The sequence below is a fragment of the Trachemys scripta genome, chromosome 2 (assembly GCF_013100865.1).
Source record: "Trachemys scripta elegans isolate TJP31775 chromosome 2, CAS_Tse_1.0, whole genome shotgun sequence".
NCBI classification, from domain to species: domain Eukaryota; kingdom Metazoa; phylum Chordata; order Testudines; family Emydidae; genus Trachemys; species Trachemys scripta.
The window spans coordinates 75,249,264-75,276,666 of record NC_048299.1 but is presented as its reverse complement, the minus strand read 5'-3'; the positions used below and the strand labels follow the sequence as shown (position 1 = coordinate 75,276,666).

Sequence of the window (27,403 nt, the reverse complement as noted above, 5' to 3'; positions counted from 1 at the left end):
AGCCAGGGTCCCGGCTCCCTGCCCCGCTCAGCCTGCTGCCGGCCAGGGGTTCCATTCACCCACGTCGGCAGTGGGCTGAGCAGGACCGGCAGCCGGGATCCCAGCTGGCAGCAGCATGCCAGTAAAAATCGGTTTGCGTGCCACCTTTGGCACGCGTGCCGCAGGTTGCCGACCCCTAGGATAGTGTGAGGTCCCTAGAATAGATGTTTTAGAAGTAGCTTCATATTCTTTCTATTTAGTAATAATTTTGAAGAGTGGTTTGTTATTGTATATATTTGTTAATGGTGATATAAATTATAATAGAAATGGACCTGCCCCTTTAAGAATAAGGTGAGGGCACACTGAGCGAGGTACTGCAGGGACAAGAGCAGTGGTTCCCAACCTTTTCTCTGCCACAGCACACCTTGATACCTTGAATTATTTTGAGGCATGCCACAATATTGTCTCCAAATGTACTCATGAATATTCGTGAGCCAATCCAGAATGAGGCTACTAGGGTGAAAATCAAAACAACCATGGAGGCTAACATTAGATTGTGATTTGTCTCGTGCCAGAATTAACATTTTCAACAGTGGAAACTAACATTAAAGCTAAATATAAGAATTCTGGACAAAAGCATGCTCAGTGGAGAAAGTGACGCACCTGAGAAGAAGAAGAAGAAGAAATAATTTCTTCTCATTGACAAAATAGTCTTCCCAAATGTGGGTAACTTTTGTTTTAAATGCAATATAATTGTCCCACTCAGTCTTGCCAACCTCAAAAGATCAACAAATGAGTCCGACCCAACGGATCAGGAGCTTAGGTCCCAAAATATGTGGTTATTTACACAGATGGTTGGTGAAGTGTCTCTGCCCAGAGAGAGAGTGTTAGTGCTGCCCAGGCTCCCAAAGTACTGGGTATGAGGATTTTGACCCTCTGCTGCAGGAGTTCTCAGCCTCACATCTGCCCATCCCCTGCACAGCAATGAATCCTGACCCCAAGCTCCAAATCATAGAATCATAGAATATCAGGGTTGGAAGGGACCTCAGGAGGTCATCTAGTCCAACCCCCTGCTCAAAGCAGGACCAATCCCCAACTAAATCATCCCAGCCAGGGCTTTGTCAAGCTTGACCTTAAAAACCTCTAAGGAAGGAGATTCCACCACATCCCTAGGTAACCCATTCCAGTGCTTCACCACCCTCCTAGTGAAAATGTTTTTCCTAATATCCAACCTAAACCTCCCCCACTGCAACTTGAGACCATTACTCCTTGTTCTGTCACCTGGTTTCACTGAGAACAGTCTAGATCCATCCTCTTTGGAACCGATCTGCTGGCAATGCCCCTACTTATACAGCCCAAAATGCCGTTAGCCTTTTTGGCAACAAGTGCACACTGTTGACTCATATCCAGCTTCTCGTCCATTGTAACCCCTAGGTCCTAGCGATTCGGTCCCTAGTCTGTAACAGTGAATGGGATTCTTTCGTCCTAAGTGCAGGACTCTGCACTTGTCCTTGTTGAACCTCATCAGGTTTCTTTTGGCCCAATCCTCTAATTTGTCTAGGTCCCTCTGTATCCTATCCCTACCCTCCAGCGTATCTACCACTCCTCCCAGTTTCATGTCATCTGTAAACTTGCTGAGAGTGCAGTCCATGCCATCCTCCAGATCATTAATGAAGATATTGAACAAAACCGGCCCCAGGACCGACCCTTGGGGCACTCCGCTTGATACCGGCTGCCAACTAGACATGGAGCCATTGATCAGTACCCGTTGAGCCCGACGATCTAGCCAGCTTTATATCCACCTTATAGTCCATTCATCCAGCCCATACTTCTTTAACTTACTGGCAAGAATACTGTGGGAGACCGTATCAAAAGCTTTGCTAAAGTCAAGGAATAACACATCCACTGCTTTCCCCTCATCCACAGAGCCAGTTATCTCCTCATAGAAGGCAAGTAGGTTAGTCAGGCATGACTTGCCCTTTTTGAATCCATGCTGACTGTTCCTGATCACTTTCCTCTCCTCTAAGTGCTTCAGAATTGATTCCTTGAGGACCTGCTCCATGATTTTTCCAGGGACTGAGATGAGGCTGACTGGCCTGTAGTTCTCCAGATCAATTCTGTGCTCCTAGTCTCCAAATCAGTTCTGCTCCCAGCTCCAATCAGTTCTGTCCTCACCATCCACCAGTCCAGTCTCTCACCAGTTCTACTCCCCCATCTCCCCTCCCCCCACCTCACCTCTGCTTCTTCTAGGGTTTCCCCACCCCAACTCTGGGAGTACTGCAGCAGGGTCCCTGTTCCCTTCCAGGCTGGTGGGGAACCTCCCCACATGCTTTTCCCCCTGCCTCTGGCCTGTGGCTACAGGTGAGGTGCGTGGCACAGCAGCCAACTTGTTGCTCACAGAAGGGGAGGAGGAGAAGGAGATTGAGCTCTAATTGGTTGCTCTGCCCTGGAGTGTTGGACCATATCAGGGAATTTCTATATTAGAACCATAAAGTATATGTGTATAACAAGTCCGAGGCCAACAGAGACAAGGGGTAAGATTGAATTCCCTACAGCTTAAACTTCAAGATATTGGTAACAGAACAGGCCTCTTTTTCATTTCTGTGTCTCTCCCTCTCTATAAGAAACATGCAAATAGAAACTGCTAATTGTGTTAACACATCCTAAGACAGAAAGTCTTTACAAAGAGTGATAAGGCTTTGTAAAAACAATTCTGCTCTGGAATTGGTCTTGCAGAAATCCCTTACCCCCTTCGTTTATTATCCTGATTGTTTTCTACTATTGTATCAAAGAAGCTAAATAGATCGAAGAAAATCTGTCACATCTGGACAACAGAATTGTAAAATAAGGATGTCAGGAAGAGGAGGTAGTAAAACATAAGTGCAAGATGTGACTTAAAGATAAAGAATGAATGTGAATGAATGAGTGTGATGCAAATAAATAATTAGCAAATCAAAGGTGCCAGCCTCAGAGTCATAACTGTGATCTCCTATGGCCGAAGAATGTGTAGAATGGAGATAACTGGATAACCCCGCAGGGCAAGTCGGAATCCACCCAAGTGCCCCTCCCCCCCAAATGGAGGGCTGAAGACTCCAAAGAACAAGATAACACTCAGCCGTCAGGGATGTGCCACTTGCTGATTGATAATCACTTCAAACAAACATCAGCATGATGAAGTGATTCCCATAGACTTGTATAAGGATAAAATCCTATAAGAACAGAACCAAAAACTCAGGGACTTTGAGTCTGGTTCTGCAACCACCCTCCAGGAGCATCGATGCGCATCTGACAAGGACTCGGCTCCACCCTCGTGTGCAGGCTACCTGGCCAGTACTCTGCCACGAGCAACCTCTAGGCTGGTAACTATAACAACTCATTCATACAAGTTCTGCAGAGTGTGTGAATGAATAAGGAGTGGTAGTGAAATAATATTGAACTGCATATCCTGATTTCTCTCTCTCTGTATTTACAATAAACCTGGCATTTTGCCTCATCCCTCTTATAAGATCCTGTTGGTATTATTTTATTAGTGTAACAGGAGGAGGCAGAGCAGTGAGCCAGATGACCAATCAGAATGCAGCTTCCTCCTCCCCTGTCCCCATTCTGCAGGACTCAAATTTGCTCTCTAAACCTCGCTTTAAGGAATGGAATGTGACACATGTATAATATTTGAGAGGGGCCTCGTCCAGGAGAGCAAAAGTACAGACTGCGATCTGGCTCTTATACTAATTAAAACAAAGGAAGGGTTTTGTGCTCACATGGAGTTTTTCCAAAAAATTCTGCAGCAACCTGTTCGGGCCGATGGCACACGGGTTGGAAAACACTGGGCTAGAGCATCCTCAGAATCCCTGCCATTGCTGCAAGAGAAGGCTGGCCTGTAGCTGGATGTGAGGAAGTCTCTCCTTTAGAAGCCTCTTGCAGACATAAGGTTTGAATTTCCAGAACAAACAATGTTCTCTCTGAAAGATGATTCTTTTGATTAAGAATGTTAATATCATAAAAATATTGTGTAAAGGTTATTTCACTATAGGTCTAAGAATAGCTTAGATAGAATCCTAGTGGTTGCATATAGAATCTTAGTGGTTGCATATAAAATAGGTAGAATAGCTACAGAACATTTCTTTAAGTGTTCCATTGATGTCAATGGACGTTTAAACAAAGGACTTAGAATATGGTCTTGTGATTATAGGACAACAGCCACACAGCGTGGAACTTCTTGGGTTACTTTTTACAGAGTCAGAGTAGGTTATTATGCTGTTTTCTAATTGAATGATACTCTAGGGTTTGCAGTGGGACACCCTGCTGATGGTGCTGATGTCACTTGAATTTGGTATTATGCCTAGCTATGCAACTAGGGTAAGATCTTTCATGTGTCTTAAAGTTTGGTGCCCAACCGTCTTAGTCACTTTTGAAAACTTTGCCTCTTCTGGCTTGTAGGTACCTCACAACAGTCACATATTGTATTGTGTGGTGTTCTATCCATATGTTGCATATGAGCACCTCTATCCCATCAGTCAGTATACATAGAATTGTTTCCAATGAATTTGGAAACTAGCACAAAGTGTCTTTAGCTATCAGAGGTAATAACATGGCAAACTGTGAGCGTGCATTTTGTAAACTCTGTTAGAACCTGTGTCGGGACCAAATCTGGAGAAATCAGTGGGGAAAACTTCCAGGATCAAGCTCACAGTAAATATAGTAGACTGCTGTTCAGTAACAATAGAGGAGAATAATATAAGGTTTTTTTTTTTTAATTCTTTATTTTTAGGAAGGTGTTGGTATATTTTCCTGGTTGTTACACTTCAAGACATTTTCTGCTATCAGTTATATCAATACAATTCTACTGTTTCTTTTATATTCAAGTTCCTATGCCATATCAGTTGCTGTATTATCTGAGCCCATCTGTTTCAGTGCAGTTGCACTTAAGTAACTGATATCAGAGTTTGGCTCGGTGTGTTAACCAGATTTAGTCAAATCTAAGCACAAAAGGATAATAGCCAATTCAAAGAGAATGCTGGCACCCTGATATTAACTGAGGAACTGCACATAACACTGCCAGAATCTTCTAAGAGAACTTGCACCAAAGTTTTCCAGTTTAAATATATCTGTAGACATTGCATGTAAATATATAACTTGGAGGAAACTGTCTGATTTGTCTCCTTCTCTCATCACCTACATTTCAAGCTTTCAAGTGGCAGTGTTTTTATACTGAAACTGAGGGTCCTGTGGCACCTTTAAGACTAACAGAAGTATTGGGAGCATAAGCTTTCGTGGGTAAGAACCTCACTTCTTCAGATGCAAGCCACCCACGAAAGCTTATGCTCCCAATACTTCTGTTAGTCTTAAAGGTGCCACAGGACCCTCTGTTGCTTTTTACAGATTCAGACTAACATGGCTACCCCTCTGATACTATACTGAAACTGTTATTGCTGATTTTAAGATGGGGGAAAGAGCCAGCAAACCGAATACTTCTGAGGATTGTTAAGCAGAGAGACACACATGGCCAATTTATTTGCCAGCATAAGCAAACAACTATTTTGAGTTCAGTGGACATGACAGCAATCTCTGGAATTAAACTACTGAAACCAACCCATGAACCCAATTTGAGTTGCATCAACTGAGTTGCATTCTTTTATGCTAGTGTCTAATTTGGCTCCTAAACTATATCATGTTTCTGACACTGTTTGATCCCGTCAGCCAATTTATGCTAAAAAAAAATGTATAAATCTATGTATGTGAGATGTTAGTCATAGGTTGATAATGCCTATGTAACCCCTACCACCACCAAACTGACAGTCTCAGAAAGGCCCAGGGGTGATTTAGCTGCCTTTTTACCTCACAAGGTAACTCCAGAAACTGATTCTTAGCATAACAGGGAGTACCACGTATGACTGTTTACACTGGCATTTCTTGTAATGGATAGAGAACTTAATTTCCCAATCTGTCAGTTTGGTACATATCACAAGTATTACATTAATTAAATAAAAAGGATTGTTAAAATATGTACCTCAGTTCTCACAGTCAAAGGAAACAGAAAGATTGTGTGGCTTCTTTGTGCTTGGACAGCTTGGTAACACATGCACATTTATTTTTATTCTACAAACTAAATTCCAGTTCTGCAAATGAACATTTGTAGTGGTTTCAGGCTCCCATCTGTACTATTAACGTTTAATAGTAAGTAACGTTTAATAGTAAAATCTTTCACTGAGGGTTTGATGCTGATCCCACTTTTATAAGAACAGGAGTACTTGTGGCACCTTACAATACATTGGCCAAACCGGACAGTCTCTCTGCAAAAGAATTAATGGACACAAATCTGACATCAGGAATCATAATACTCAAAAACCAGTGCGAGAACACTTTAACCTGTCTGGTCATTCTATGACAGACCTGTGGGTAGCTATTTTACAACAGAAAAACTTCAAAAAAGACTCCAAGGAGAGACTGCTGAGCTGGAATTGATATGCAAACTAGATACAATCAACTCAGGATTGAATAAGGACTGGGAATGGCTGAGCCATTACAAACATTGAATCTATCTCCCCTTGTAAGTATTCTCACACTTCTTATCAAACTGTCTGTACTGGGCTAGCTTGATTATCACTTCAAAAGTTTTTTTCTCTTACTTAATTGGCCTCTCAGAGTTGGTAAGACAACTCCCACCTGTTCATGCTTACTGTATGAATGTATGTATATATCTCCTCAATATATGTTTCACTCCATATGCATCGGAAGAAGTGGGCTGTAGTCCACGAAAGCTTATGCTCTAATAAATTTGTTAGTCTCTAAGGTGCCACAAGTACTCCTGTTCTTTTTGTGGATACAGACTAACACGGCTGCTACTCTGAAACCTATCACTTTTATAAGGGTAGTCTTGGCAGAATTCAGTCTGTATTGTTCTGTAATATGATGGATCTGTCTAAGCATTTTTTCCCAATTTTTTATTTAAATGTTCATAATAAATGGGGTGGGGTCAGGCAATTATTTAATGAGACATTGAGATTCAAAAAGTCAAAGCTGCACACCTGTTAAAACATGGTCAACACCACCTATCAAGATATACAAAGTAAATATCCTTAAATCAAACTCTAGTTCTCAAGTAGCATTTTTCTTGCTTACCTGTAAACTTTAATTATTACCAGTGGAAATATTTTTTTCATCTGTTTGTGTGCATGTTGAAATTGACATTTACTAATTTAAAATCAAATCTTTCCAAGACTACATGGGGTAACTCCTTTGACATTAATGAACATACATCTGACTCACACCGTTTTCAGGGGTGAAATCAGGCTCTTTAGACCCCAATCCTTGCTTGGCGTTTGCTACCATGGATTTCTGGTTGCCTTACTGGAAGGTCTGCTTTAACCAAACAAGATAGGGATTCAGTTATACACAATTACTGGGCTTAATACAGGGTAGTCTGGGTGAAAGTGAATGGCCTGTGATATACAGACCGTCAGACTAGATGATCTACTGTTCCCTTCTCGCCTTGAACTCTATGAATATCCTACTGCAACCCTGACCCATTTCAGTGGCCTTACTGACTTTCACCATAGGAGATCAGGAGGCCTTGAGGCTTTAAGATAGGCCTGAATCTTTCAGCGGGGTAGGCTTTAGAACATGTTTGCATCAGGTTTTTAAATAGAGAAATAGTATGTTGATTTCTTAATCAACACAGAGTATCAGGCCCCCTCCCCCCACACAGAGTATCAGGCCCCCTCCCCCCACACACAATCCAATCCCACAATCCAATACTCTCCAGCTGCAGACAAATGGATACCATTTGGTGGGTGATATCACTCTGCCACCTCCTCCAGGAGGGAGACTAGATTGCATAGTAAGTGCTATATGGCCACCACTGATGTGGGGCAAGTGCATACTGTCTCAGATAGGATGCTATGGGCAAGAGCCACAAAAAGTGGATTTAGGCTTTGTGTTGCCTCACTTTCTTGCAGGTGCCTTGCTGCCTAATGAAAGTCAGCCTCAAGCTGAGCGCCCAGGCTCCCAATACACTGCAAGGGGAGAGTTAGGCACCGAAGAATAGGATGCATGCTGAGTGGGGAGTCACCTAAGCTAGCCAAGAGGAAATGCTGAGCAGAGGAGTGTGGCCTACGCCCAGCCCCTCAAAGTCCTGATTCCTCTCCTAGAGTTGGGCGCCTAAGCCCTTTCTTGCAAAAAATGGAGGTGGTATTGCCATTGCCTCTCCCCACCCCTTAACCTTTAGCCCGGTGGCTAGAGCACTCACTGAGGATATGGGAAATCAAGGTGCAGATTCCCTTCTGCCTGATATGGAGCAAGGATTGGAACCCACCTCTCCAGAGAGTGCCAATACCAATAGGATATAGGGTATTCTGGGTCAGATCTCTCTCTGTCTGTCCCATTGAAGCTGTTCCACTTTGTGTAAGTAATTAAATATCCATTGGGCCAGAAAAAGAGTGCGAGTGACTCTATAGCCCAATGACTAGGGTGCTCGCCTGGGATGTCAGAGACTCAAATCCCTGTTCCAATGACCATTTATTTAATTATTTACACAACAAAGCACCACTTGAGCAGGAGGGATTGGAAGAGCCCCTCCTCAGAATTTTCCATAGCCCAGTGGTTAGGACACACTCCTGCCAGGTGGGAGATAGGGATTCCAATCCCTGCACCAAATCAGGCAAAGGGATGATTTGAACCTGGGGCTCCCACGTTCTGAGGAGTGCTCTACCCCCTGCATTAAAGGTCATAAGGGAACCATATCTTCCTCTGATATTTTGTGCATGGCCTGATCTGTTAGGTGTCCTCTGAGAACACCGACCTGATTAGGCCCCACAGGTGAGCCTGACGGGGAATACCCAGTCTGAGCATCCTGCTGGGCCTTAGGTATGAGCTGGTGGCCAGGTGTCTGGACAGTGGCACTGTGTGCATGCTGAATGGCAACATTTAAGGTGCCTAAGGACTTTGTCATCTGTCCTTGAAGGTGTCTAATGAGTTAGGGTTTTGAGGACCTAAATTTTGGATTTAGGAGGCTAAAATGGCAGTTAGGCACATAAATCCCTTTGTGCACCTAGCACCTATAGCTGCAAAGCCACATGGTTCCACTGGGCAATAAAACTCAGTGCCAGGTAGCATCATGAACAGGCTCTAAAAGTCATAGCATGTGCACTTAAAAACCAAAAACAAACCCAACCTGAAATTCTTTGTACTTTAAAGAAAAATATATGGCTTTCACAGCAGTACCAAACACTAATGACCTAACTCTTCTGTACTTGTCCTACACAATCATTGGCATTTCATCTGTGTATTGATCCCTCAGTGAAAGGAATCTGAGTTATGCTGATTTATATGCGCTGAGAAGCCAATCTACAAGGCTGTCAAAATCAATTTTAACAAACACAGTGGCACACACCTTAATATTTTAGGCAGAATGAATTTATTCATATTGGGTTCTTTAAAAAAAGGCTAAGAATGAGGCTACATTAGACACAGACCAGAGGGACCTGTCATAGTTCTACATCTTTTGAGAGCTAAAATGTTGTTTTGGTCCATTCTTTAAGAAAGATAAATTCATACCAATGAACCAAAACACTTTGACATCAACATCTCACCTCCAATATTATTTTATAAAAATGTCTGAAGTATTGATTTATTTTCTTCAGTACATTTAAAAAGTGCACATTTTGGTGATATGGAGCAATATCAAGTGTTAGTATTAATTTTTACCTTACCCTTTTAAATAATGTACTGTTGGCTAAGAAAATAATATTTCCTAGATCAGTTCTTCCTAAATCAGGCCAACTGAACAATTTTTGTAACTCCATTTTCATTATTCAGTTAGCAGGTAAGAAACAAGTAAAAATGCCCTCTTGCCACATGGATTTTAATAAGGATCTATTTGTTTTACCTGAAATTTAGAAGCAGTATTGTTAACTTAGAGCTTTTTCTTTTAATCTCTTTTCCCCCCATCGTCCTTACAGCATAGTTGAAGTGAAGTGGTTTGACTGTCTCCACTCTAGGAAGATGCTATGCACAAGGCTTCACATTCCTCTTGAGTTTCAAATCTGTTCTTGTTGCCTCCACAGCCGCCATACCAGAATGAACTGCAGACTTTCTGCTCTTTGTCATAATACCACTTCAGATCGTAATCTTGACACTCTCCTCCATCATGATCCACTGCACAAGCATCTAAAAAAGGCAAATAAAGGTTATGGTTAAAGTTTGTGAGGGAGAGAACCAAATCATCAAAGCTGGTACTTCAGAGGCAAAGAATATTCTATTCAAGCTGGCAGACAAAAGAATTAGTAAGCTTTCTCAGGTCTTACTAGAGAACAAGTTGTCTGTCTAGAACATGGTTGGTTGGAGGGGACATGATTCTACTCTGACTTCAACTAACGAGGTTTTGAAATGAGCGGAGCTAGGAAAACAGAAGTGAAGGGAGAAAAGTAAGGCCATATGGTTTTAGTGTCTAGGCTGGTTTATAAAACAATTATACCGGTCTATAGTGATCAGGCAAATCATGTTAGCATGAACTGTCTTAACTATGTAAAAACTGTTCTTATTTTATCCTCTTGTAGATGTGTTCATAAAGAGGTGTTACCAACACATCTTCCTTCCAGAAAATGACACTAAAGGCTATGCTTAACAGGAGAAATCCATGAAAGTCTCTGATCCAAGTTCAGTGGTAATAAGTTAGATTGGGTATATGCTGTTCAGAAAATAGGTATAAGTAGTGTAACCTGCAGCAATTTGGTATGCAGCAGGCCAGATTTTGATCACATTTACACCAGTGTAAATTCAGACTCACTCAGCTGAAGTCAAAGGAGTGACTCCAAATTTTCACAAGTGTATGAAATCAGAATCTGGCACAGCAGGAAAGCCAGGTATGAGGAAAGCAAACAGGAGGATTAAAATAGTGTGGGACAATAACTTTGGGTAGGTCCACACTACCCACCCGATTCGGCAGGTAGAGATTGATCTTCTGGGATTGATTTATCACGTCTCATCTGGACGCGATAAATCGATCCCAGAAGCGCTCCCCCGTCGACTGCGGAACTCCTGCTCTCCGAGAGGAGGAAGCGCTGTCGACCGGGGAGCTTGCCTGCGCCGCGTGGACCCGCAGTAAGTAAACTGAGTTAGATCTAGGAAACGTCAACTTCAGCTACGCTATTCTCATAGCTGAAGTTGCGTTTCCTAGATCGATCCCCCGCCCCAGAGTGGACCAGCCCTTTATCTCATACTCTCCATCTTACCTTTCTTCCTCATCAGCATGGACATGCTGAATTGCAAATCAGTGCCATGTACAGCTCCTTACAGCAGGGAATCCCAAACTGTGGTAAGTGTATGCAGTGAATTGATGAAACATTTTTTTTTAAGTAGGTGGTAAGTGAACCAATGAAGTTTGGGAACTGCTAGATTATACAAGTCTTTTGAGAAGTTTATATCACTATCAATGAATTAACTGGAGAACCATAAGCTGCAGCATGTAAATTATATTCTATTTGCATTGCAGCACTCGATCAACATACAAACACTCCCCACACCCATGCATCTGCCCTTTGTCAACAGGAATTCTATTGGGTTGTAGATTTTCAAACAGGTGAGGGGGAGCCACTAAATTAAATGTGGGTAACTCTTGTGGAATTTTTGTGACAATATATCTAGTAATCAGATCTTTAACTTCCAGCCTATTGCATAATATAAAGAAAATCTGCAATGAAATACACACAGCTAGATGGAAAGTGAAAGGTTATCATTGGCAGGGTATGATGAGCCTCTGTTTGGATGGGGACATACCTGATGGATGACTCAGTCTCTTGTGCAAGAATGGGCGATAGTGGAATCACAGATGTACTGTCCCCCGTGTTAAGGCCCGTCGTCCCAGGAAAGGTTAGTGTTCAGCAGAAGCGGCCCTGTTAGTTCACTAATAATAGAGCAATTTGCTGAGAGTGCCAATATCCTAGCAGGCTTTGAGGATTCAGTTTAATCTGGACTGACAACAATTAGCTGCCAGTTTATTTTGTTTAACTAGAACTGCAGCTTTATTTCTCTAATAAAACATTCTAGATCCAAGTTAAAGACTAAATGACAGCAGCAGTTTTGCCCTCTGTTACACACATGGAAATTGCACAAAGCAAATTAGGCTGTATTTCATTAGTTTGGCCAACAAAAAGCTTAAGAAGCCAGGGAACTGACTAAATACTATGAGTCTGAGCCAAAGCCCATTGCAAGCAACAGCAGTCTTTCCACTGACTTCAAAGGGCTTTGCCTCAGGACCTAGAAACCATACCATAGTTGGCATACGCAGCTCCAGTTTCTATTGTCTCCTCTAAGTTTTCTTCATTCTTTTCTGGGGCTTCTCCATATTCCTCTAGCTTGGCCTCTTCAGCATTGTCCTCTGTGAAATACTCCTCCTCAAAATCATATTTTTCTTCTTGTCCGACATCCACTGGTTCCTGAGTGGCTTCTGTAATTTCTTCTATCACTCTGCTTTTCATTAGCTCTTCCAAATTCCCACCACCGTCAATTCCACCAAATTCAGGGAAAGGCATCCTGCGGGGGAAATACCCCACTTTAGCAATAGTTTGTATGTGAAGAAGGTGCAAAAGGCTCATTCACTCAAGTTATTGCTAATGGAGAACTTTGGGCCTGAACCTGTTTCCATGAAAGCTAATGGGAATTTTGCCATTGCCTTCAAGGGGACAGGTCCTTTATTAGGAGAACAGGCTGTACATATGCAATTGTACTCCCCACACCACTGCAACAATTCAGAAGGAGTTACACTACCTCTCCAGAACAGCTACTTGCTGTTGTGCATCTCCTCGATTTAAGGTTTCACACTCTTCTTGCAGTTCTGGAGAAGGATAACTGTTCAGTCCCCCTGTTGGAAGATCAGAGGTAGCAAAATCTAAGGAAATGCATGAAATTATTCTTGTGAATTCAAGTAAGCACCTTCCAATAAATAAGCATAGCACACCTAGAGAGACTGCAACCAAGAAACAGGACAAAGAGGAAATAAGTCCACAGAAAATAGCACTGGAGATCACCCATATAGCCTGTCCAATAACAGAGGCTCAGGAGACTCCAGATTCACCTTGTGTAGATGCATCTGATTCTCTAATATACTGAATATCTTTTTATAGAAGCTGGAGCTTCTATTAAATGTATTCCTGGTGTGGCTTGAAATCAATGACAGGTTCAAAAATTATACTTGGTGCTTCTATATTGCTTATCTCAAAATGCTTATGAACATTAATAAATTATTCCTCATATCTGTGAAAATCGGGAAGTATTATCCTCACTTCACAGAGGTGGGGAGGAAATGAGATAGAGAGTAAGTGATTTGCTAATAGTCACAGAGGAAGTCTGTGGTAAAACCAAGAATAGAACTTAGTTCTTCCTTGACTGCACACCTGATCCTCTTCTTTAGGGAAGAGGGAAGTCAAGGGGATTGCATGTGTAAAAATGTACCTCAGAATTTGACCCAAGACATCATTAGAATGTAATGTTTTGTATTATAGGTATTTCTATGGTGCTCATCACTATAGTATCAGAATGGAGTTTACCTTCTTTTGTATACTAAGTGTAGTGCCCCTTCTCCATCCAGTTACCTTCTTTAATGCCAATCTGTTTACAGGTTTTGATGGACAGGTCTGGGTTCTTTTTGATCTCGCCACCCACTCAGCAGAGTGTATCTTCTTTATTTTTTCCTATGAATTTATTTGGCGGTGCCTCCACACCTCTTGTTCCTTCCTGGCAGGGTCACCAGGGCAGCTTGGGAGGAAAATTCTAACCACAGGATAATTCCCACTTACTTGCCAGATAGCTGAAGACTTCCAAGAAATAACACAAAAAGAACAGGAGTACTTGTGGCACCTTAGAGACTAACAAATTTATTAGAGCATAAGCTTTCGTGGACTACAGCCCACTTCTTCGGATCCATCCGAAAAAGTGGGCTGTAGTCCACGAAAGTTTATGCTCTAATAAATTTGTTAGTCTCTAAGGTGCCACAAGTACTCCTGTTCTTTTTGCAGATACAGACTAACACAGCTGCTACTCTGAAACAAGAAATAACACAAACACATAGAATATATTCAACACAATAATTAAACAGGAGACAAATATAACATAACAGCGTAAAACACTATTGTTAGGTTCACCGGTGCCCACGCTGCTAATACCTGGGACTTTCCGTAGTCACATGACTTGATGTAGCAAATGTAAGCTCAGTGTCCCATTGGTACGCGTACTTTGTTGGGGACCTTGATGACCTATGACCACAAAATTCTTCTCTGCAGTGATTTAGCAGTGTGGCTGACTGGGTTCAGTACAGCCCAAAGGACTCACAAAGGGGAGAAGGTGGTAAATCCATCCACAGGTTTAATATGCAGCAGGTTATAAAATCCCCAAACCTTCACTCCCTGGCTTGAGGACACAGTTCAGGGAGTAGGGAGATCCCAAAACAAATTCCCTGACTGACTAACTCAAAGATGGTGCACTCACAAACTCTACAAATAATCCTCAGGTTCAGAGATGACTCTGGACTCCTCAGTCACTGCAGAGAGGCTGATCTCTGCTGGCAGGGATCCTCTTCAGGCAGGAATCAGGCTGCTTCGGTCCCAGGATTTCCCCTCACCACAAAGAGGTGCAGGGCTCAAGGTGCAGATTACACAACCGTACTAAAATCCAAACTGTAGTCTCCTAGCCCAGTATCCAGACACACACACAGAGCAAGCAACAGTCCTGAACTAGCAGACAGAGCAGAGCTGACCATGTGGTGACTGGTCTCACCTAGGGAGCTGGAGGGCTAAGTCAGCCTGGCTAGGGAAGTTTCCCAGTAAAACTCTACAAACTGGGAAACATCAGTGGAGAAGGAAAAGCCGGGATCTTGCTTTCAAGTCCCTAGAGGCCAGTTCTCAGGGGGAACCCTGTATGTAGGCCTGGGACTTACTTAGGGTGACCAGACACCCGATAAAATCGGGACTGTCCCAATTTTGAGGTGTTTGTCCCACGTCCCAACCGAAGTATGGTAGGGACGCCATTTGTCCGGATATTTTGTTTTGGGGTTGTTTTTGTTTTTTTACACTCACCCGTCCGGCGGCAATTCGGTGGAGGGTCCTTCAGTCACTGATGGTCTTCAGCAGCATTTCGGCGGTGGGGGCTTCTGTCTTTGGTGGCTTATTACTCACCGCCGAAATGCCACCGAAGACCGTCAGCGACTGAAGGACCCTCTGCCGAATTACCGCCAAAGACCCGGACAGGTGAGTGTAACAATTAAAAAGGTGCCCCCCGGCCCCACAGCGGTCCCGATATTTTCCACTTAGCATCTGGTCACCCTAGACTTACTAGTTCCCCACACAGTCAGTCCTGCCCTTGCCCTGGCTGGCTGCAGACTGACTCAAAAATGGCTTCTTCCCTTTCCTGAACTCCCTGGGAGGGACATCTCACTCCCTATTGGTTGCCGGGCAGACTCTGAGTTTGCCTTGGCTTCCCCTCCCTACCAGGGACAGTGTGCCTTTCCCTGAGCTGCCAGCAGACAGAGCCCCAGGAATCTAGGTAATCTCCTTGGGGGTTACATAAGTGTAGTAAGATGAGACATAAACCCTTGTATCAGAGGCCTGAGGCCTGAACTAAAGTAATGGTCAAGACTTTGCTAATGTAAAGCAAAGTTAAACTGTGAGCCAGAGGCAGGCCCTGCTCACAGAAGTTGGCAATAGGAAGGCTGCTAATTGCACGTATACACATATCTAAAAGGTATCAAGTACTAGTAGGATGAACATGTGCCAGGATGGCACCAGAACATTCTGGTACGAACACATTCCACAGAGATAATGAGGAACAGGCTGACCCATCCTAAAGACAGGGTCCAAAGGATAATATGATGGATAGAGTTGTTTGTTCGAACCAACATGTACCAGGAGAGAGGCAGCACCCCAACACGCAGAGGGGTTGTACCTCGATGCATCAGGAGTGATGTATAACTTGTTTGTACCTGTGTATAAGAATGCATCCCTGAGTGGATATCTTTGTCTGGCCTAGGGGGCAGTGGAGAGTCCCGCCACTGACTGAGCCGGTCCATTGTCAGGGGCACATATTCGTAGTATGTCCTGTAGAGTTTGTGGGAAACTATTACTGTGCTTCATTTGACAATAAACCTGGCTGGGTGCCTTTGTACCTTATCAGAGTTTGTGGTCATTGGGGGTTCTCTCAGGTCAGCTGTGTCAGCTATCTGCGCAGAGCCAGGACAGCACACAGAGGGAACACACACACGCAGCCGACTGTTATCAACATTGAACAGAGCAGAGCACCACACCGGTGACGTCTGACGACATTGGTGACCCCGACCGCTGATCTGGTGAGTAAGCGAGTTGTCCGCTGTGGGAATCGTGATCTAACCACAAGCTAGGGAGCCCCCTTAATCCCTCCCTGCAAATCCCCACAGACTTTAAAAAATATAATGGGGAAGAAACATGTCATGTAAGTTGTAAGGCTAGGGCAGAGACTGTAGCCTCAAAATATAAAATATTGCAAACTATAACCATGGCTGTTAAATGGTTAAAGCAGCACGCCACAAAATTGGTGGGCCAAGTAACAGTGACAAAGAAAGAGTTACAAGAATCAAAAGAAGCAACAAAGCCCTGGAATGCTCCCACCCCCCTTGCAGGGAGGCAAGCAGCCCAGAGACAACCAGCACAGAAACAGAATAAAACATTGGAAACAGCTGCAAGGAACCTACAAAAAATACATGTGCTGTTCCCTGTTATAAATATTGATGGTAAACAGCAGGCTTCAGATAGCTACCCTGTGCCTGAAGAATGGGGAGAGAAGTGGAAAAAGATGGCCCTAGTAAAATTAAAAGATGAAACAGGGTCCACTGCAGTACAACCACTACCTTATGATAAAAGCCAGGGTCTGGTAAAACATAAACCGGGACCTAGACTCGTGCACAAATGGAAAAAGTAGCACACAATACTTTCACTGAATTGGTAAATCAAATGAAGGAAAAAATGGAACAGTTCACAGAGCACATTACAAGACAGGAGCTGCGACTCACTCGCAGAGGAGTGAATAAAAAGGAATTTCAAAGTCAAACACTAAAATTGAGCAGGTTAACACCTAAAATTGATGCATTAACATATGGAGTTGCCCAACAACAGTTAACTGCAGGAAAAAAAGGGCATTCCTTCAATCTGTTTGGCATGCAGACAAAATTAACAGCCACTGGGGGAACAAATTCAGGTTTTACAAGAGCAGATAATTTCCCTCACTCTCATCTCAGAGCCAGGATAAAAAGCCAAAGTGCAGTTTCCCAACTTCTTTCACATACGGCACCACACTCAGCTAAAAATATAACCTCCTTTCTCAAATATTTTTACATATCAGTATGTTTTCTTTTATATCCTTTATCAGTTTGCTACACTTGCTGCTGCTGCCTGTACCTTAAGAGTTAATCTCTCTTGGCTCAAGTTTCACTACCTTCCTAGGTAGCTCTTCACCCTCCCACGCCCTCTTTTCCCTGCCTCTCTTTACTTGGACTCTTTGTGTTAAAAGTTATAGTTTTTACAGAAACCTCGAAAAGAAAAAGCAACTGACAACAGAAGAAAACAGGAAATACAAAGAAAACAAAATAAAAATTTTACTTTAAATAAATCCAGTAAATTAATTATTTTAACCCTTCAGGAATGCAACAGCTGGAATTATTCCTAACTTTCTTGAAGACATGGTTGCCAAGCAACAGAAATGGACATTGCTTCTAATCCTAGCCACTCACTAATATTTGAAACATGGGCTTTTCTTATTTCCATATAGCAGAGTTTTAAAATAATGTTAAATATAAAGTAATGCAAAATTCCTTGTTACCAAATTAATACAATACATTTGGCAAATATTAATATATTTTTATCAGTTTTTGTTAAAAGTTTTAAATGAAGTAATAACTTGTTTATTCAAATGTTTAACCATTTTTATTTTTGTTTGCCTTATTTTGTATAGTTATTAATAGAATTCTGGTGCCATTTGTTTTTAATTGTAAGTTTTTCCTGTATATCATGTGTGTTCTCCTGTGTTGTATGTTGTGTGTGTCACATGATTTTTTTTATTTTTATTTTGTTGCAACAAAAGTCAATTTTATTCCATTTAAAAAATATATGTATATGTGGTACTACACTATTTTAAGATAATGGTTGGGGTATAATCATAGTATTATTAACACCAATTGTTTTTTGCAAATTTCAAAAAGGTTTCAGTTACAGATATATGTACATATATTTCTGCCTCAAATAATGCAATTGCAAACAAAAATAATTATTTTATTAATCACATTTTTTGTTTTGTTTTTAAAGGTTTTTTTATTTGTTATTCAAAGAAAAAATGAAGGGGAAACCTCAACATTAGGGTAAAGATAATATTAACAAAATGTCAATTTCTTGTTTGGGTTTTTATAAACTTGTTTTCACTTTTAAATATAGTTATAAGAATGTGATAGCAAAAATGTTTAAAAATAACAATTTATGCATAAAGCTAACCAAACAATTTCAACAGGTTTCCACATTTTCAACAGGTTTCCACCTTTGGCTTCTACACACAACAAGCATCATGAAAGTTTAATATCCTCAAAGTATTTGCATGGACCTGTTTGGGTTTTTATAAACTAGTTTATAAACTTGTCCCTATTACATAGTTTGTTTACAATGTAATATGGACAAAGTTAAACTTTGTATTAAGTTTGGGTTACTGAAAACAAAAACAAACAAAAAACTTTACTATGTTAACTAACAAAAGTTGTTGCATCCCATAGACCAAAGACACCAGAAAATATCACACCCTGAAGACACCAGAAAATATTAGTATACAGTGAAGAAATCCCCAAGCATCAAGAAAAGAAAAATGAAGTGCTGCATAAGTAAGAGACTGGTCAAATACACCTCTGTCTACCATATATGAACAATTAAGTTAACAATCAGCTAAAAACAACTTGCTGGACCAGGATAAACTGTCATTTAATTTCAACTTGGTTACTGGGTAAAAACAACTATAATATCGTTGTACTGTTGTATTATTGCTGTACAACATTTACAATGTGCATAACCTTGCTAAACTGTTGAACCAACTCACAGGTAAAACTCAACAAAGGAATGGCAGCAAACAACATGAAGGCCAGGAGAAACAAATTGGTTAAAAAAAATTGTTACACAGTAACTACAAATGAGGTATATAAAATTCCCTGTTAGTACTGGTCACAATTTGGGATCAGCAACACTGCATCCTAACTGAGGCACATGTTATTCAAAACAATTTTGTTCAGTGTCTGGGTACCAATACTACATCCTGACACAGCAATATTTGAGAAATTGGTTATTGTCCACTCAGTAGGTTTTCTGAAAAACAAAAATAACTGGATCTACGTCAACTACTGGTGTACCACAGGGCAATGCAATCCGTGGAACAGAGAAGCTAGCCATTCCTGTTTCCTGCCCAGCAAAGCTTACCAGAGGGTGACAACCAGCAGTAAGTTAAACCCATAATATGAATGCACAGTACTGGGTAGAAATTAATTAAAGGACATTTATATATAAAGGCCTCATTTGTAGTGTCACTACTCCAAATTTCTGTTTTACTTCTCATATACATAATACTGTGGAACACACTATAACAATGCCTATTTCAAAAACACTCAGCCTACTATAGGGTGACCAGATATCCCAATTTTATAGGGACAGTCCTGATTTTGGGGTCTTTTTCTTATATAGGCTCCTATTATCACCCACCCCCGTCCTGATTTTTCACATTTACTGTCTGGTTACCCTAGCCTACTACTAATGATGATACAGGTGATAACTGCAATTACCCTAATAGGAGTGTGTTTCTATCTGTGTCACCAAAGTAAAAGGGATAAAGTACAACACCAGACTGGAAAAACATGGTTATGCTTGGATATAAGGTGGTGTCATATGTACGCATACATACTATACATATATACCCATATATGCTACAAATATATATGCCATATCCATATTATTCATATATATTAATTATTTGGAATTGCCTCTAAGGCTCAATCATAATACTACATTCCTCAGTCATGGTCTCGGGCCTAACATTCCCATGCCCACTATAAGGGACTACAATCAATTGGAAAATAAAATCTGTCCATCAGTCGTACGAGGGAATGTGCAGTCTAAAGACAGGTGGGGCATGAGTGTATGGATGGTAAAATAAGGTAACCACATAACAGTGTTTACCCCACTGGGTTATCCTGAGTCCATGCATTATGCTTTTCTGGGACGATGGGTAAACATCCTCCCCATAAAAAGACAAAAAGTGGGGGAATGTAGTAAGATGAGGCCCTGAAACATTGTATCAGAGGACTGGTATGAGGCCTGAGGCCTGAACTAAAGTAATGGTCAAGACTTTGCTAATGTAAAGCAAAGTTAAGCTGTGAGCCAGAGGCAGGCCCTGCTCACAGAAGTTGGCAAGAAGAAGGCTGCTAATTGCACGTATACACATATCTAAAAGGTATCAAGTACTAGTAGGATGAACATGTGCCAGGATGGCACCAGAACATTCTGGTACGAACACATTCCACAGAGATAATGAGGAACAGGCTGACCCATCCTAAAGACAGGGTCAAAAGGATAATATGATGGATAGAGTTGTTTGTTCGAACCAACATGTACCAGGAGAGAGGCAGCACCCCAACACGCAGAGGGGTTGTACCTCGATGCATCAGGAGTGATGTATAACTTGTTTGTACCTGTGTATAAGAATGCATCTCTGAGTGGATATCTTTGTCTGGCCTAGGGGGCAGTGGAGAGTCCCGCCACTGACTGAGCCGGTCCATTGTCGGGGGCACATATTTGTAGTATGTCCTGTAGAATCTGCGGGAAACTATTACTGTGCTTCATTTGACAATAAACCTGGCTGGGTGCCTTCGTATCTTATCAGAGTCTCTGGTCATTGGGGGTTCTCTCATGTCTGCTGTGTCAGCTATCTGCGCAGAGCCAGGACAGCACACAGAGGGAACACACATACGCAGCCGACTGTTATCAACATTGAACAGAGCAGAGCACTACACTGTGATGTCTGATGACACTAAGCATGACATTATAAAAGCTCAAAAACTTCTTTTACTAGAAATTCTTGTGCTTCTCATGACTGATGGTGAATGTGCATGACTAATGGTGAAGCATTTCTCACTGCTTCAGTAACAGAAGTAAGTTGAATTGTGTGCTACTTACGTTTTAGGAGGTTTAGGAAGACACGACTAAACTTCTGAGCATATGCCATTTCAAGTTTCAGAACCCTGCCCAGCTGCACTAGATGTTGTTCTGCTGGGAAGCTCGAAAGCTCTGTCAGCTCGCTGCTGGTAATATCGTTTCCAAGTGCTAGGGTGAACATGATGAATCCTTGGCACTTGGCTTGCAGTGAGACCTCTCTCAGTTTCTGTCTGTCCCACGAACTCGTCTTACTTCCAAGTATTGTAAATATGACCCTGTGTTGTCTCGGATTGGGGGCTTTGAAAAATATATTGTCAATTGTCCATTGCAGAGCATGACCAATGGCAGATGGCCCTTCCAGCTGGTGAGCAGATTCTTGGATATGTCTCTTCATCAAATTTTTACCACTGTACGTGATCAGATCAAACTCTTTGTTCACTGGGCTTGTGTTTCTGTTGGAGAGAAAGCTTCGAGGAGCCTGCTGCACCAGTGCTACCCTCGCCCCTTCATTCGATCCCCTCGGCTGTGAGGCGATAACAAAGTGATCGAGCATGGTACTCACAAAGTCTTTGGCTCTCTCAAACTCATCACTGTCAATGCTGTCAGAGCTGTCCATGACATAAGTGATGTCCATGTTCACCATGACTGGTGGGGGAACGGTCACTTCACAGTTTGTATCTGGTTTGCATTTATCTAGGCAGGAAGCATTGAACTGTAAGCTATTTTACAGTGTAACAAAAGCAATCACTTTAAAACTGAAGTGAGACTATATATTTTTTTCATTTAAAAAGTTTGTCTTAAAAATTATTTTGAAAGCTCTTATAAGTTGGTCTGATAAACTATATTGACGGACTCCCTCTAAATTATGTTCTGAGATCTCATGGGACATAACACAGCAGTGGTAAAAGAAAATAGCCAACATGTGTTGAAGAGCTCATCTGTTTTTTCTTTCCTTGAAGCCTAACAAAATAAACAATACTGGAACAAACTCTACTTTTTAATCTGACTGTTGGCTGTCATTCCTAAATATATCTGTCCATCAACTCCCTCTTCCTTCTCCCTGCTGGAAATGTGGAAGTTACAGTAAACGAGCCTCCTTTCCCAGAAGCATAACTCTATTTTGAGTAACTTCCACTAGAAGGAAAATGCCAAATTTAATCATTTCTTTCACCACGCAGAGGACAACTAAACAGCATTTTTCTTCTTATCTCTAATTTTTACTATCTATCTTGGCTAGAAAATTATTGCACTAATATCCAGAGGATTTGTTGCTGTGAACATCAGCGCATGGATACAACAACAGGCACAACTAGCACTGATTTTGGTTAAGTGAAATGAGCAGCCTTACCATAGCAGAGTGTGCAATATGTGATGCTTTCCAAGCGCTCATCCTGCTGCCTTTCCCAAATAAGCAGTTGAAATCTTCTAGTGTCATCCATCTGTTTTAAAGCAAACATGTAAGTAGCTTAAACAAGAAGAACTGCACTCAAAGACTAGACCGCTTTTCTGAACTAAGGGTATTTCTCTGCTGCAACAAACGCCGTCCATAACTGAACGGGTTAATGGTTATAACACTAAACAAACCCAAGCGAAAAATTGCATAACTTCTTGGGTGCTGTGCCAGTTGCCCATAAGCCCCTGCAGTTGCTGTCCATAATTGGGACAATTAACATCTGGAGGAGACAAAACACTCAGAATGGAAGGAAAAGTTAGCAAAAAATAACAAAAATCAACCCCCACTCTGATAAAGTACATCTGAAATAAAACTTTATATAAATACTGGATCCAAGTAGGAAGGTCTTGTAGGTAAAGTGTTGTACTAAGATTCAAGATAAGCTTTCAGTTCTGGCTCTGCCACAGTCATTCTATTCTCACCAGCAACCACGCACCGCACCATAACAACTCTAACTCAGGAACCAACCCATGCAACAAACCTCGATGCCAACTCTGCCCACATATCTACACCAGCAACACCATCACAGGACCTAACCAGGTCAGCTACAACATCACCAGCTCATTCACCTGCACGTCCACCAATGTTATATAAGCCATCATATGCCAGCAATGCCCCTCTGCTATGTACATTGGCCAAACTGGACAGTCACTATGCAAGAGGATAAATGGACACAAGTCAGATATCAGGAATGGAAATATACAAAAACCTGTAGGAGAACACTTCAACCTCCCTGGCCACACAATAGCAGATGTAAAGGTAGCCATCTTACAGCAAAAAAACTTCAGGACCAGACTCCAAAGAGAAACTGCTGAGCTCCAGTTCATTTGCAAATTTGACACCATCAGATCAGGATTAAACAAAGACTGTGAATGGCTCTCCAACTACAGAAGCAGTTTCTCCTCCCTTGGTGTTCACACCTCAGCTGCTAGCAGAGCACCTCACCCTCCCTGATTGAACTAACCTCGTTATCTCCACACTGATTTATACCTGCCTCTGGAGATTTCCATTACTTGCGTCTGAAGAAGTGAGGTTCTTACCCATGAAAGCTTATGCTCCCAATACTTCTGTTAGTCTCAAAGGTGCAACAGGACCCTCTGTTGCTTTTTACAGATTCAGACTAACACGGCTACCCCTCTGATACTTGACAGTCATTCTATGTGACTTTAGGCAAGTTGCTAAACCTCTCTGTGCTAAGTTCCTGTCTGCAAAATGGAGATAATAATGCTTCATTTCTCCAACATTTTGTCTGCCTTGTCTAGGGCCTGGTCTACACTAGGCGTTTATGTCGAAGTTAGCGCCGTTACATCGAATTAACCCTGCACCCGTCCACACCGCGAAGGTATTTAGTTCGACATAGAGGTCTCTTTAATTCGACTTCTGTACTCCTCCCCGACGAGGGGAGTAGTGCTAAATTCGACATGGCCATGTCGAATTAGGCTAGGTGTGGATGGAAATCGACGCTAATAGCTCCGGGAGCTATCCCACAGTGCACCACTCTGTTGACGCTCTGGACAGCAGTACGAGCTCGGATGCTCTGACCAGCCACACAGGAAAAGCCCCGGGAAAATTTGAATTTGAATTCCTTTTCCTGTCTGGCCAGTTTGAATCTCATTTCCTGTCTGGACATCGTGGCGAGCTCAGCAGCACTGGCAACGATGCAGAGCTCTCCAGCACTGATGGCAGTGCAATCTCAGAATAGAAAGAGGGCCCCAGCATGGACTGATCGGGAAGTCTTGGATCTCATCGCTGTGTGGGGCGATGAGTCCGTGCTTTCCGAGCTGCGATCCAAAAGACGGAATGCAAAGATCTATGAGAAGATCTCTAAAGACATGGCAGAGAGAGGATACAGCCGGGATGTAACGCAGTGCCGCGTGAAAATCAAGGAGCTGAGGCAAGGCTACCAGAAGACCAAAGAGGCAAACGGACGCTCCGGATCCCATCCCCAGACATCCCGTTTCTACGAGGCACTGCATTCCATCCTCGGTGCGGCCGCCACCACTACCCCACCACTGACTGTGGACTCTGAGGATGGGATAGTGTCCACGGCCGGATCCTCGGACATGTTAGCGGACGGGGAAGATGAGGAAGGAGATGAGGAGGACGAGGCAGTCGACAGCGCTCACAACGCTGATTTCCCCGACAGCCAGGATCTCTTCATCACCCTTACAGAGATCCCCTACCAACCCTCCCCAGCCGTTACCCCGGACACAGAATCTGGTGAAGGATCATCCAGTAAGTGTTGTAAACATCTAAACATTTATTTGTAACAGAACATGATTATTAACAATTTAAAAAATGGGTTTCTCATGATTAGTTTGATTAACTTAACGGTTCAGTCATGGGCAGTGCAACTATTTGAAAAAAATCTAGCAATGTCCGGTTTTGCATGATTGTCCTGCCCAAGCCGCTCTACTGTTTAGTCCCTGCTACTGCAGCTACAGTAAGATGCGGTCTATATGTCCGGGGATGGAGCAGAAATCCTCCTGGGACATCTCAAGGAAGCTCTCCTGCAGGTAATTTGAAATCCGCTGCATTAGGTTCTTGGGGAGAGCGGCCTTATTGGGTCCTCCGTAGTAGGACACGTTGCCGCGCCACGAGACTAGCAAGTACTCCGGAATCATTGCTTGGCACAGCATGGCGGCATACGGCCCTGGTCTTTGAAGGCTTTCCCGGAGCATTCTCTGTCTGTCGCTCTCAGAGATCCTCATGAGGGTGATGTCGCTCATGATGACCTGCTTTGAATGAGGTAGGGGAATGTTAGTGTTGGGACTGCTTTACCGTTCCTTTACAGAACTGTAACCGCTGGTTTGCAGCCACGCGGTGGAGACGGGAGAGGGTCAGCCGAAAGGGATCGTTCCCGGGGACAGCCGCGAGGGTGTGGGACAGGAGCAGACTTCCTGCTTGCCGGATTGCTGGCAGCAGGGACCGACATTGATTTCAATGTGAAATGAGGCCATTGCTAATATTAAAGTTTTAAGCTGCCACGAATCTACGGCTTACCATGTCTGCGTGCAAGAGCAATTCCGTTGTCCTGACAGGGTTCTCAAAAGTGCTCTGCAAAACCCCAGACACTGAATGCGAAGGCCGAGAATTCGACCTTGTGCTGAGTGCGCATGTGATAGGTGCTGTGCATGGTCCTGTTCACAGAGAAAGACTATGTTCTTTGTTCACAACTACATTTATCTTTCTGAGGAATTCACTCCCTTTTTCCCATTCCCACAGCCCCATCTGCGACTGTCTCACAACCTAGCCTGTCATCACACTCCCAGAGGCTAGGGAGGATTAGGCATAAGAAGAAGAGGACACGGGAGGACATGTTCTCAGAGCTTATAGCCTGCTCCCGAGCCCAGGCAGCACAGCAGACCCAGTGGCGGGAGAACTTGTCCCAAATGCACCAAGCCAACATGGATCGGGAGGAGAGGTGGCGTCAGGAAGACCAGCAGGCGACTCAAACCCTGCTTGGACTACTGAGGGAGCAAACGGACACGCTCCGGCGCCTTGTGGATGTTCTGCAGGAACGGAGGCAGGAGGACAGAGCCCCGCTGCAGTCCATCTCTAACCGCCCTCCCCCGCCACCAAGTCCCATACTCCCTTCACCCAAAGTGCACAGAAGGAGAGGCGGCAGAGTCCCTGCTAACTCTCACTCCACCCCTGCAGAGAGCTCGAGCAGCAGAAGGCTCTCATTCCCCAAAGTTTGACAAGTTCTTTCCTTCCCGCCTGACACAAGCCCCCGTCCAAGTTTCACTTCCCAGTCCCATGTGTAGTTGATAATAAAAAATATGTTTCTGTTAACTACTGTTTCCATCATGTTCTTTTGGAGGAGGGGGGGGAAAGGGGGTTGGTAATTGGACAGGACAGTCACCTTTGGCAGGGTACATAGTCGGGGGCAGGCACAGCAGCAGGGCACATACATAGTGCAGTGATGCAGTGACTACTTACCCTGGTTAGTCTGGGAGGTTCTTTTCATGTTATGTGGTGGGGGGTGGGTTGCTCTGTGACTTTGTGTCAGGGGAGGGCAGTTAGAGATCTTAAGCGGCGGTCCTTAGGCAGGATCACAGAGCCACACAGCAGGGGATCTGTAACCGTCCCACCCCTGCCACAAACTCACATAGACCCCCCATACACACAGTCCGTATCAGGAGGGGTGACAGGCTCCGTTGAAAGAACCATCCCACCGCAGCGGAGCCTGTCAGTCCTTGAGTTTAGAAGCTGCATTCGCGCGACTACACTACACCCGCTCCGCACCACAGTCTGCGTCCCAGTTTTAAAAAATTCCCGCGAAAACAGTATTAAAGAAAACGGTGTGCTTTAACAAAGTAGAACTATTTTTATTTTGAAACGTGTGTTGGAAGTGGGGTGAAGGCTTCTCTGTACACAAAATTAGAAAGTCACAGGTTACCCTGCTCACTCAGGAACTTTGCTTTCAAAGCCTCCCGGATGCACAGCGCTTCCCGCTGGTCTCTTCTAATCGCCCGGCTGTCTGGCTGTGAGTAATCAGCAGCCAGGCTAATTTCCTCAACCTCCCACCCCGCCATAAAGGTCTCCCCCTTGCTCTCACAGAGATTGTGGAGCACACAGCAAGCTGCTATAACAATGGGGATATTGGTTTCGCTGAGATCACAGCGAGTCAGCAAGCTTCTCCATCTCCCCTTGAGACGTCCAAAAGCACACTCCACCACCATTCTGCACTTGCTCAGCCGGTAGTTGAAGAGTTCTTTTTCAGTGTCCAGGGCACCTGTATAGGGCTTCATGAGCCAGGGCATTAGCGGGTAGGCTG

General features: G+C 43.2%; 1 protein-coding gene and 1 long non-coding RNA gene across 2 annotated transcripts in view; one reads left to right on the top strand and one right to left on the bottom strand.

Moving 5' to 3' along the window:
- Positions 1–9,372: 9,372 nt before the first annotated feature.
- Positions 9,373–27,403, bottom strand: part of LOC117872446 (collagen alpha-6(VI) chain-like) — a 127,471-nt gene continuing 109,440 nt past the window's right edge. Inside the window, exons 36-40 of the mRNA XM_034760901.1 lie at positions 22,519–22,609; positions 21,192–21,863; positions 12,742–12,835; positions 12,245–12,507; positions 9,373–10,143 (exon numbers count right to left, since the gene is read on the bottom strand). Of these exons, the coding sequence (XP_034616792.1) occupies positions 9,971–10,143; positions 12,245–12,507; positions 12,742–12,835; positions 21,192–21,863; positions 22,519–22,609 (1,293 nt within the window). The 3' untranslated portion in view covers positions 9,373–9,970. The remainder of the gene's footprint in view (positions 10,144–12,244; positions 12,508–12,741; positions 12,836–21,191; positions 21,864–22,518; positions 22,610–27,403) is intronic.
- On the top strand, positions 16,203–19,110 carry LOC117872448. Its single transcript, XR_004644486.1, has 2 exons — positions 16,203–16,309; positions 18,752–19,110. It is a non-coding gene; the product is annotated as an uncharacterized LOC117872448 (long non-coding RNA).